Raw genomic sequence first — 13,106 nt, 5'->3', positions numbered from 1 at the left:
GGAAGAATGAAATTATGTCATTTGCTGGTAAATGAATGGAACTAGAGAATATCATCTAAGTAAAATAAGCCAGATTCAAAGTTAAGGGTCACCTGTTTTCTCTAATATGTAGAAGCTAGAGAGAAAAATGGAATTTCAAAAAAGGGATCTCATGAAAATAGAAGGGTGACCAGCAAGAGTAGAGGAAGGGAATGGAGGTAGGGGGAGAAGGGGAGGGGAGGGGAGGAGCTGCAGAACAAAATTGACCAAATTATGCTATGTGCATGTATGTCTGTCACCACGAATCTTACTTTTATGTATAATTATAATACACCAATTAAAAAATGAATAGGAGAAAAACCAATAGAGTAGAGAAAGGCGATTGGGGAGGAAGGGAGGGAAAGGGGAAGTCCTGGTGAAGTAATTAGAACAAATTATATTATGAATACGTAAGTCATAATGAATCCCAATATTATGCATTATTATAATGCAGGAATAAAAGCATAAAAGAGAAATGATTTTTCAACTTTTCAGAAGTCAGGCAGAGAATAGTAGTCAGTAGAGATGGTGAAGGGTGATGGGAGGGGGAGGAGAAAGAAATTAAAAGGGACTTGTAGGGACTGGGAAAGATGCTGGAAGGGAGGGCAGTCAAGGGTATAGGAAAGGAGAATGAACATAATCAATGCAGGATGTGTACAGGCATGGGAATATGTCAGCAAACCCCATTAATTTGTGCAATAAATGTGTGAATAACTATAACTAAAGAACAGATACCCATAAAATTATAAACATCTATTAACAAATATGATTTTTTCAAATCATTCATTCAGCAAATATTTATTATTTTCTTGGTTTGTTCCAGATGTTGAGATAGAGCAATAAACAAACAAACAAACAATAAATGGAGCTATCATTTTAGTGACTTTTTATTTTGGGCTTACTTACATTTGGTGTATTACTTGTATTGGAATCATCATGTTTTATCTGTTCTTTCTTTTTTATTACGTGATATAGAAAGTGCCCAATAAGTTTTCCAAATTGAACATATTCAAACTGTTTAAATTTTGCTGTAAAGAACACCTTTTAAAAAAAGTTTATGTTTTTTAATAAGGAGTTGAAATTTTTATATAAGGAATTATGTAAAATTCATGGTTATATATTTCAGGGGTCTGAGAAAGATGCAAATATGAATCTTGAGCAAAATTCTTCTTTTTTTTTTAAATGATGTTACTGAATCATCAGCGCAACCTGGTGGCTACTTCAGTGAACTGCCTAGCATAGTGTTAAAGATTCTTTTGTCATTTGTCTCCACTTTTGAACTGCCCAGGTTTTCTTTTCCCTCCCTCCCTCCCTTCCTCCCTTCCTTCCTTCCTTCCTTCCTTCCTTCCTTCCTTCCTTCCTTCCTTCTTTTCTTTCTACCATCTATTTATCTATAATCTATCTACATTAAAAATTTTGTCAGCATGTATTTACAGTTTATACAACTTTTTGTAAAACAAATACAGATGTTTTCAAAATGCTCTATGAACTGGTCTTCTAACAACACTGTTATTAGAATATTTCTCTGTTTCCAAAGTCAAGTTTTTGACAGCAAGAAGACTGTCATGCATTCTTTTAGGGAAAAGTATCTTTGTCAGATCTGTGATTCTATAATCTGTGGAGCTTGAGATGCCTCTTCCTTGAAGAAACCATGGCTAAAATTGTCTAGACAATAGCTGAATGGCTGTCAGAATGTCTTAAAAAGTATTTGACCATGGAACAGGTGGTTGTTCTAGAAGATCTCCAATGTTTTTTAAAGCCACACACTAATTCATTAAAATAGATAATGTCCATCTGGTTGCATTTTCACTAACTGTTGCAGGATTTCAACTCCTGTAAAATGCCCTTAAGGATTTCTGAGTCTTCTGCAGGATGTGGCTGTGTTCAGGAAGCAGTAATCTGATAGGCAACAGGGCTAGGCTCCCTGGCACGCACTGACCCTCCCTCCCGCCCCTAAATCATAGGATGTATATTGCTGTGGAAGGGACAGCCATGCTCCTTACCCTGAGTTTCTGTCAGCTAGGTCTACTACCCCCTCACTCCAGGGTTCAGAGGACATTCCGTGGGAATATAGTCACATTCTCCAAGGCTCTGCAACAAGCTCGTGACATAGCATTCCACCTCCAGGCCCCTCATTTCCCACCTCCCACATCCATTGGCTGCTTTCTGGATACTGATCACTTTTATCTCCCATCTTTTCTGTTCAGTTGTATAAGAAGTATTCAAATAAGCATCAGAGATATACTGGGCCCTGCATTTGGACCTGAGGATATAGCACTGAATTATGCATGCATCTTCCCACTTATTTTTATTCTTTTGCTGTACTGGGGATTGAACCCTCTGGAGTTCTACCACTGAGCTACAACCTCAGCCCTTTTCATTTTATATAAAGACAGGGTCTCCCTAATTTTCCCAGGCTGGCTTTGAATTGTGCCTCAGCCTCCCTAGTCACTGGAATTACAGGCATATGCCACCACATCTGGGATCTTCCCAATTCTTATGAAGTATCAGTTACAACAAATAAAGGTGGGAGCAAAATAGACCATCTTGTCTTGAATTCGTGAAGCCCATCACATCACCACTTCATCAGACATTATTAATCTCATTTGGGCTTTGTCTAGACACATGTTAAATGGTTTTACTAGCTCTGGTAAATATGATTTTTAGTGAGTTTTATGATAAAATTGTAAATGTAACCTAAATGACAAAAACAACAATAAAAGTCCAAGTGAATCATAGAGTAAAAAGTTCTTCATGCCAAGTTAAGATGCATAATACATATGATAATGTAATAGATATTAAGTTTATATGTTAGGTGGTATGTGTCTTCCGCAGTCTGGCTGCAGCAAACTAACCGGGGGCGATGAGCAACTTGTGAAGACTGATGCAGTGGGAGCCGTTTATTGTAGAGCAGGAGGGGTATATATACATAACTGAATACACACAGCTTATCTTAATTAACATAAGCTAGGTACAGCAGTCAACCAATGAGGAATCTATCATCTTAATGGCTCGCTGGCATTACTTCACAAACCACTTTCTCTGGCAAAGTGCCAGGCGCCATATTGACTTGTTTATGGACCCTAACATGTGTCATAGGATGCTTCTCTACCAAACCATAATTACAACTTCTTACTGTAGTGTGAATTCTATGAATGCAGGGAACTCTGCTTTGTTTGGTATTACACCCCAGATTTAGCATCAGCTATGATGTGTTGAATGACTGAATGAGTGATTCAATGAATATTACCACTATTTCCTCAGGCAATTTAGGAAAAACAACAGTCCAAGAAACAGCAGAGCAGTGAATTTATTTAGTGTTCTGTTTCTAAATAACAGCAAAAATTTCTCAGGCTGTTTACTTTGGAAAAGAAGGAGTCTATATGCTTCCCCAGTTATACACAGTTTCAAGTTCTAACGTTTGTGTTTGGCTGGTTCATCCATATTCATCTCTGAGCTGAAAATAACCAAGATGGTGTCAAAAGACAAAATTGCAATGAACTTAGTTTAAAGACTTTACTTGGCTTTTATCCTAGAATCAGACAGCATTCAGAACCAAAGCAGGTTCAAAGAACTCTGGGACTGCAACATGATCAGGCAACATTTATGAACAGAAAAGGGAAGTGATGTCCAGAGACAGCTTAACTGCTTACAGCTGGGTGCTTTGTTGTTTTTGAATCACTGGCTGCCTGAGATTGACTGGAGTTCCAATGCTTTTGTCAACTAAGATTCAGCTATTTGTTTTAAGTTAGGCTGTGGTTCATTTCTAAAGGATTGAAGTACAGGGGATTCCTCAGGTCTAAATTTAATGTAATTTAACAATGGGAAATATGGATCCAATGCCCACTGCTCGGGGACATTAGCTTGCATTTCTAAACTGGATATTAATGGGCAAATGCTAAATCTCTGGGAACATGCATTCTCTTTGACTTGCTGCTATTTCCCCTACCTCCTTCTGTTGATACTTTGGAAACTGATTACTATCCAATGCTGACTCAGACTGGTTAGATTCTCACCCTGAATACTGGGCTACACCTTAGACATCATCTAGTACTAACTGATATTAGTATTTTTCCATTTTGATTTGTGATTTCTGTATAATCACTATGTACTTGTGCTCTTTTGAGGATGCATCGTGCTCTATTACCTTTAACCCTTTTCTCATGACGTTTCTTCTAGAACACACTCTGCCTTGCTTCCACACTCCTCATGCGACAGCACACATCTCTCCTTTTGTTCAGTTAACTTGCTTCCTTCTTCTGCTTTCTGTTTAAACATTACTTTCTTTTTTAATGTTCCCAACCTCTTAAACCAATCTTATGTGCTTAGGTATCAATGTACTTATCCTTCCAGTGAGTATAAAATTGCTGTGTAGATTCTACCAGATTTGAAGCTCTTCTAGGACAAAAGCCATATTTAAATTACTTATCATCATATCAAGATGTCAGGGGTGTTTGTGATATGTAGTAGCAGATTCCCAATCTTGGAAACCCACAGGAGAGGTGAGTGTTGAACTGAGAATTTGTGAACATTATATGACATACATTGTCTTGTTTATTAATTTCCTCCATGAACAAATATCATGGAATACAAAGTCCACAGTTAATAAAATTAACATGATGTTGAATTTAGTTGGGCACCAAAGTGTCATGTTATTGTTACCAAACATTTTGAGAGTGTGATTTGAATGTAGCCTAAATCAGACAATCCAGGTAAACAAGGTCATTTTGATTTTATATTATCTTTGACTTTTAATGTATGAAAAGCTTGTATTCAACCTATATCTCATAGTTTTTAGAGGTGAAAATCCAATGTTGCAGCAGATGAGGTGGTGTTAGATGAAAGAGGACTCATTATTGGGGATGCTAATAATGACATTCTTACCATCAGAGGAAACTGGAGTTTTCCCTTTGTAAAATAGGGTACAGAGAAATTTATAAGAACTATAGAACTATTACTTTCAATTATGAATTGTGAGTTAAGCAGCCTATAATTTTAAAAATTGGTACACTATAATTATACATAATAGTAGTGTTCATTATGATACATTCATGCATGTACATAGCATAATTTGAGCAATTTCATTCCCCGGTATCTACCCTCCTTCCTATCCCTGATCCCTTTTCTCAATTCTACTAGTTACCTTTCTACCTACATGAGGCCCCTCTTAAAAATGTTTGTCTCTCTAGCCACATATGAGAGAGAACACATGATCCCTGACTTTTTGAGTCTGGTTTAATTTGCCCAACATGATGGTCTGTAGTTCCATCCATTTTCCTGCACCCTACAATTTTATTTGCAACATTTATTTATGTTACCAGCAGAAGATAACATTTTTTATAGCTTATAATGAAGAAAAGTACTATGTTAAAGTTTACATTGACATGACAGGAAGTGACTCTAAATTTGGCAGAAAGAACACTGGGATGCACAGACTTGTGTGGGGTTAACTTTTTTAAGGAGAATTAACAGGATGAAGGCAACTTCACAGATCAAGATCAGGAGATATTTCAGCCACAATGCTGCACCTCTTCTCCATATAGCTGACACCACCCCTGGATTCCACTGCCGCCATGCAAATGGTTTCCAGTGGTTCCACATGTTTGCATTATTGCAGATATAATTCTCAGGTGGAAGCATGCAACGGATTGAACTTAAGTCAAAGTACTTGTACAATGATATGAGTGTGCCCCCCAAAGGTTTGTGTGTTGGAAGCTTGGTCCCCCGTGTGGCAGTGGTGGGAAGTGGTGGAACCTTAAGAGGTGGGGCATAGTGGAAGGTAATTAGCTCATGTTGGGCATCATCTTTGGTAGGGATTAGTGCTCGTGTTTTGGATTGAGTATTTCATGAGAGCAGATTGTTATAAAGCAAGGTTTCTGCACAGACTTAGCTTTTTTGCATGCAACTACTTCCTTGTCAGCTTTCTCATAGTGCTGTGATGCAGCTAAGGAGACCCTCACCAGAGTCAAAAAAAGAGGGGGCCAGTAAATCTCAAGACTTTCAGCCTCCAAAACCATAAACTTTTTATTATGAAGTTGTTAGCTTCAATGAATTGTTATAACAACACAAAATGGAGTAAGAGAGCCTGTTTCCTGGCTGCTAGGGAATATGGGTCTTCTTTCCCATGTGGTTTCCATGGCTGGAAGTTGGACAGTGCATCCCACCAATATGACATTGAATGGAGAATTATTCCCCCCAAATACATACCCATATAATTGTGTTTCACATGCATAAGGAGAAAAAAGATTTTTAACTCTGGTTATTTACATAATACCAAATATGACATTTGGAAGCAGTGTGCTTGCTATTTTTCATTGCATATGATTAAATTGATGTCAAGGATTCAAATAATATTCCTCTAACTTATTTCATATATTCAATTTGTTTTCACATATTTTTAGATACTTTAAAAAATTTTTGGCAGACGCATTGCATATTGATGGAATCAAATACTAAGCTGGTTGGCAAAGTAAAAATGTAATCTTCAGAGGCACATCACCAGGCTCATAAAAGTATAGAGACAAATTCATGTGGGTCAAAGAAATAGGTACTAGTAGAGAAGTTTAACAATGCTTACCAAGTTTAGAAATATATATACCCGTAGACTTCATAATTGCACACTAAAAATTTATACATATTCCTGAAGATTTATGTACTGAGTTATTCATTACTACTTTCTTTGATAATAGCAAAGGACTGGGATTAACTTAGAAATTAATCAAAGAAGGACTAATCAAATGTATGTTTGTATAAAACATGCTATGAAGGTATATAAACAATGAATACATCTTCATGTGTGAATATTAAACTAACTCTGAAATGTATTGGTGAGTGGTAAAAACTTTTTTATACTATGTTTCAGTCTGTGCTGGTTGGCCTATAGACTAGTTGCACAGATATCATCTGGTACTCTTCTTCATTATTCTTCTGCATTTATTCTTTCCCAGATCCTAAATCTTACTCATTATCCAGTTGTTTCCCAAGAAATGGTATATATCAGAGTTGGGGGTTAGAGGTAGAAGAGATTTTGGTTAAAGGCTACATAGTTACAGTTAGGAGAAATAAATTCAAGTAATATATTGTACAGCATGGTAACTATAGTTAAGCAACTACAGTTAATTCTACTCTTGAAAAATGCAATAAGAATGGATGTTAATTTTTCTTAGCACAAAATGACAGCATTTGAGGTAATGAATCTGTTAATTAGCCAGGTTAAAGGAGTTCATAATGTATATACACTTCAAAACATTATGTTGTACATAATAAATACATGCAATTTTAGATATCAATTATAAATAAATAAATTTGGAAAAAGTAATTGACAAACAGTGCATATATGTTACTATTTGAATAAAATTGGTAGGATAATGCACAATGATTTTATTAAAAATGAGTAAAATGTATTGATTGTAATTGATCACATTTGTTGTCTCCAGGGGGGAAAGAGATGATAAGAGACAAGGGTAGAAAGGAAAATTTCACCTTCATATCTTTTTAAAAATTTTTGACTTTTTAACCATGTGAATGCATTATGGACAAATGATTTTGAAATCTTCAATACTAAGATATGTCTGGAAAGGTGTTATGGGCCAGGCTATATGGGCAATGACCAAACAGACTCCATTTTACCCTGAGACTCCATATCATGTAAGAAATATTTCTCCCGTGGGAAAGCCCCACCTCTGTACCCATTCACAGTTACCTAGCATTACTTGGCAACACAAAATAGCAATACTTATACAATGTAAAACTGTTCTCTTTGCTTTCCATTTTTCTTGGGCAATGTACCCAAGATTAATTGTGAGAGATTAATTGTCTAGACATTAGTAACCATTCTCTAACTAGTACTCAACTAAGGTCATTTTGACCCACTTCTCTTCTGCTTGCTTGCTGCTATGCCAACCTGGAAAGTCCTGTGGGAAATACCAATGTACCCATTGCATTGTCTCATTAACTGCCCAATTCAGCTTCTGTACTTGCTTGCTTTCATTGGCTAAGCCCCCAAATGTCCCTTTTGTGGTTTTTTGAGGTCAACTGAAGGTGGGCGCACCACTCTATTTCGTTCTTTAGAGAGCAGAGTGTCTACTGCTGGCCAGCAATAAAGGCTTAATTGGAATGGCAATGTGGGTCTGAGAGTTATTTGAGGGTCTTGGTATTGGTATAACAAGGCAGGTAGGGGACAGGTGCCTGCTATCTAAGATAGAGTCAATATGAGTGAGGTTCACGACTGAGGAGGGCAGAACATGTCAGAGGCTATTTTTCAGGTGGTGTTTTAGTCATCTTTTTCACTGCTATGACTAAAGGACCTGACCAGAACAACTGTAGAGGAGGAAAAGTTTATTTGAGGGCTCAAGACTTCAGAAGTCTTAGTTCATAGAAGTCAGGCTCCATTCCTCAGGGCTGAAGGTGAGGCTGAATATCATGGTGGGAGAGAATGGCAGAAGGAAGCAGCTCACATCACAGTGATCAGAAGGTAGAGAGACTCCACTTGCCAGATACAAATATATACACAGAAGCCACACCTCAATTCCCACCTCCTCCAGCCACACCCTACCAATTTAGTTAATCCCATCAGGGATTAACTCTCTGATTAGGCTTAGGCTATAACCCAATCATTTCTCCTCCAAACCTTGCATTGTTTCACATGGGAGCTTTCGGGGGACACCATACATCCAAACTATAACAGGAAGTATTCTAATACTTTATATGGAAGAAATCATTCAAACCTCATAGCAGCTTCTATTCTCATTTTACAGATTAGGATACCAAGGATAAAGAAGTTATATAACTAGCCTAACATCTCAAAATTTGGAAGTGGAGAAACCCTGTGGATTTAAATTCAGACAGTCTGACTTGAGAGTTCGCTCTTTTTAAAATCAGCAGAGCATTTTTCCTGTGGAGCTCTGTATTCAACACAAGGAACATGGCCATGGGGGCTACCCTCTACTCTACCCACGGCATCAAGAATTCCTGGTGGGAAATTACAAATTGAGTACACCTTTTGAGTTTCAAAGATCTAATGTTAGGCCTATTATGTAGGGTCTATACACAGGCTCAGTAAATCTACCCTCAAGGGTTTCATCCAACTTGGGAGGAAATCATTAAGGAGAGCATAATTCTCTGTACTTCTAATTAACTTTCTAGAACTATGGGTCATGAGATAGATTTCCATGTGAGTGAGGTTATGTTTTGGAGGCTCATGTGAAGTTATTGTTTTGCTTCTTGTGAGTGAAAAGAACCTTATGGAAACATTTTCAAATATAAATCCTGGTATATTCTTAGAGTTTCTCAGCTAGCATGTGAGAGACTGATCTAAGCTGATTGCTATTACTGCTCTCATTATGAGACACTTTGTTCCCTCAGGATAGTGAAGAGGAAGGCCCTTGAGGTCCAGCATCAGTGAAACCTCCAGGGGAACTAGGTAAGCACTGAACCATCTTTGTATTGAAACTGTCCCTTCAAACCAAAGCTACATAATTCATGGATCTGGAAAAGTCCACACATTAGTTGAATTCAAGTGAACAGTGGGAGGAAATGCTGGCCAGAGACACTGGGAGGTCAGTTAACATTTTTCCTTGACAGAAAAAATAGATGGGGAATGGAGTAAATGGGGATTTCTAAAGGACCATAAGAGGAAGTTTTGGTCTTTGGAGGCCTTACTGTGTGTCTTCAGACAACTCTAAGCTTGGAAACCAGCAGCTCCTCCTCTCCTTCTGGTATTAAACAGTAAGGGTTCATTGTTAACATCTCTTTCTATTCTTTTTTTTCCTACAGGTCCCACACCTGAAGCCAGAAGCTATGGAAAATGACTCCTCCGTGACAGAATTCATCCTTATGGGACTAACAGACCAACCTGAGCTGCAGCTGCCCCTGTTTTTCCTGTTCTTGGTGAACTATGCTGTCACTGTGGTGGGAAACTTAAGCTTAATGAATTTAATTTTCCTGAATTCACACCTTCACACCCCCATGTACTTTTTCCTCTTCAATCTGTCCTTCATTGACTTCTGTTATTCATTTGTCTTCACCCCCAAAATGCTGATGAGCTTTGTTTCAGAGAGGAACATCATCTCCTTTGCAGGATGCATGACTCAGTTATTTTTCTACTGCTTTTTTGTGAACTCAGAGTGCTATGTGCTGACAGCCATGGCCTATGATCGCTATGTGGCCATCTGTCAGCCTCTGCTGTACAGGGTGGTCATGTCCCCTAGAGTCTGTTCTCTGCTGATGTTGGGTTCTTACTTGATGGGGTTTGCTGGTGCCATGGTGCACACAGGGTGCATGATCAGGCTCAGCTTTTGTGACTACAACCTCATTAACCATTATATGTGTGACATTGTCCCACTGCTCCAGCTCTCCTGCAGCAGCACATATGCCAATGAACTTGCAAAATCTGTTGTCGTGGGGACAGTTATCATTGTATCTAGCCTCATTATCTTCATCTCCTATGCTTTGATTCTTTACAATATCATTCATATGTCTTCAGCTAAGGGTTGGTCCAAAGCCATGAGCACCTGTGGTTCTCACATAGTAGCTGTTGGCCTGTTCTATGGATCTGGGCTGCTCACTCATGTCAAGCCATCATCTTCTGGGTCTGTGGACCAGGGGAAATATTTCTCACTTATTTACACTTTTGTGGTGCCAGCGCTGAACCCTCTCATTTACAGCCTCAGGAACAAGGATGTCAAAGTTGCTCTGAAGAGAACCCTGAAGAGAGTCACAAACTGAGCAGAACCAGTGGGGATGCCTTAGTTTCTATTCCCTTTGTTGAATTTTGTTGCTTCTTGCTCCTTCTACTTACTTTCCTTCTCTTCTTTCTTCTGTTCATCTTTCTTTAAAGACTGGGTAGTATTTCTGGTGTAACACCTTTCCCTCTCTCACCATACGACATAACCATGTGGGCTTAGTGGCTTTGTGAGTCCCTTCTAAGGAGGCTTCAACCTGATCTTTATTTCCCATATAAAATGAGCCACTGGGCTGATATTTTTCCTATCTAAAGATGAACTCCTGTTTTCATTCTTGTATATCTTCTCTATCCAGGGAAGCCCAAGGAGTTGTGTTTTTTCTGACAAGTTCATTTATTTCTCACTCTTCGGAGACAATTGTACAAAATTTTTCCAGTTTTTGGTGTTTTATTACCTATAACTGCATGAAAACAGAGGTCAAGGCAAAAATTGTGGACAAAGTCAATGTACATTTTTTCAGGTTTCTTCAACATGACTTTAGTGATGTGCCTCTTCTGGGAATTTATTCTTATATCTGTGATGATAGTGTGTGCTTTATTAGACTATATTTCTATTCCTATGTATATGTGAGGATGGATGAGACCCACCACTATGCCCGCCTTTGTCAAAACTCACCCATAGTGACACAGCATTGGTTGATTGCTAGACTGTAATAAATAGAATTGAAATTGTCACCTATTTGTCCATGTATTTGTGGATTGTGTCTTTGGCTTTGCTTCAAATTTGAACAATGATATTCCTGACTTAGACCTTGTTGTCATGTGTAAGGTCAATGTCCTTTGTCTTCCCAGCTGCATACTGAGTATTCCTTTTTACAAAGGAAAGTGTACTTTTACCTTTAAAAACACAAAACAAAAATGTATGGGATAAATATTACCCAACTGCAATTTATTTTTTCAATTTGATTTATTCTAGTCTGTTAGAAGTCTGTGGCCCGTATTATCTGCTGCATTCTTTTCAAATAACTTTTAAATGTATATATTGTTTTCCTGTTCCCTGTATCAGGAAATGATTCTGTGATTTGCTTATGGCTGTACACCTAATGATCCAGATTCTCTTGTGCATTTAACCATTTTTGGTGTGTGGGGGGGCTTTTGGGCATCCTAGGAAGAAAAAGGAAGGAAGGAAGGAAGGAAGGAAGGAAGGAAGGAAGGAAGGAAGGAAGGAAGGAAGGAAGGGAAGGAAGGAAGGAAGGGAAGGAAGGAAGATTAAGGAACAGAGAGAACTTCTGGAAAGTTGTTTCAGCTTGAGCCTGAAAATTGGGTTTTTATGAGATAATGCCCTGAGTAAGATTCCCATAGCAGGGATGATCTATGAGGCTTTGGTGGCTAAGGGAAACATGCCATGCACCTGCAATATTCTGATTTATAGTGGTGTAAACTGGACAACCTACAAGGAAGCCTTTAATCTCAACCTTTTTCTAAGAGTGAATATTTTTCCGAAGATATGAGGCTGAGTTCATGCCAAGGATCTCTGGTGAGACATGTCATTGTTTCCATAGCAGCATAATCCTATCAGACATTATTCTATTGTTTAGAGTAAATGAAAAAGTTATGTATAGTAAAAAGAATAGAAAATTGTGCTCTTATTAATTTTCTTGTTGTGTGTGTTACAGAGAAATTATTTATTTTCCATGGTGGATGAATCCTTGTCAGGAGACAACAGTTCATTATCCCTGAGATTATTATATTTGTTATTTTTCTATGGTTCTACAATATTGGTTCATAAGAATAACTTTAGAAGATAATGATGCCAACTAAATACTTTAATTCAATCTTTACTGCAATATTTTTGTCACTATTATAATGTTTTGAAATGCTATTCCTCTAGAAGTGGCTCAATGACCAGTGTATAGTTTCATTCGTTCATCTATATTTAGCACAGTGCCTGGTTTAAAAAAAAGAGCTTACCACTGTTTTGAATTTCACTCTAAAAAATATGTATTTTAATAAAGACATAGAATGCTTTCACTAGGACACAGAATGAGCTGTATTACATCCACGTTTATAAAACCCTGCATAATTAACAAAAAGGTGAAAAGTGAGTCTCAGACATAGCACATTATCTGTGGTCTGAGAATGATATTGGAGTCAGTGGTGCAGCCTGGTGGAGAACCAATCAGAGGTAGCCTGGCTCTGTACTGTGATGTCAATGGCTCAAATTTTCAGGTTAAATCTATAGTATTGACCTGGCAAATGCAGTTGATTTATTTTTTCAATAAAGACCAAATTTAGCAAGCTGTGGTGGCACATGCCTTTAATCCCAGCAGCTTGGGAGGCTGAGGCAAGAGGATTGCAAGTTCAAAACCAGCCTCAGCAAAAGCGAGACCCTAAGCAACTGAGACCA

General features: G+C 38.0%; 1 protein-coding gene across 1 annotated transcript; it reads left to right on the top strand.

Annotated features, from left to right (window-relative positions):
• Positions 1-9,792: 9,792 nt before the first annotated feature.
• On the top strand, positions 9,793-10,743 carry LOC114100653 (olfactory receptor 8C8-like). Its single transcript, XM_034636473.1, has one exon. It carries the CDS (start codon positions 9,817-9,819, stop codon positions 10,741-10,743), a length of 927 nt encoding a protein of 308 aa, XP_034492364.1. The 5' UTR covers positions 9,793-9,816.
• Positions 10,744-13,106: the final 2,363 nt, after the last annotated feature.

Source organism: Marmota flaviventris, chromosome 9, assembly GCF_047511675.1.
Source record: "Marmota flaviventris isolate mMarFla1 chromosome 9, mMarFla1.hap1, whole genome shotgun sequence".
NCBI lineage: Eukaryota > Metazoa > Chordata > Mammalia > Rodentia > Sciuridae > Marmota > Marmota flaviventris.
The sequence above is the reverse complement of the archived record's forward strand: the minus strand, read 5'-3'. Positions and strand labels throughout refer to the sequence as shown.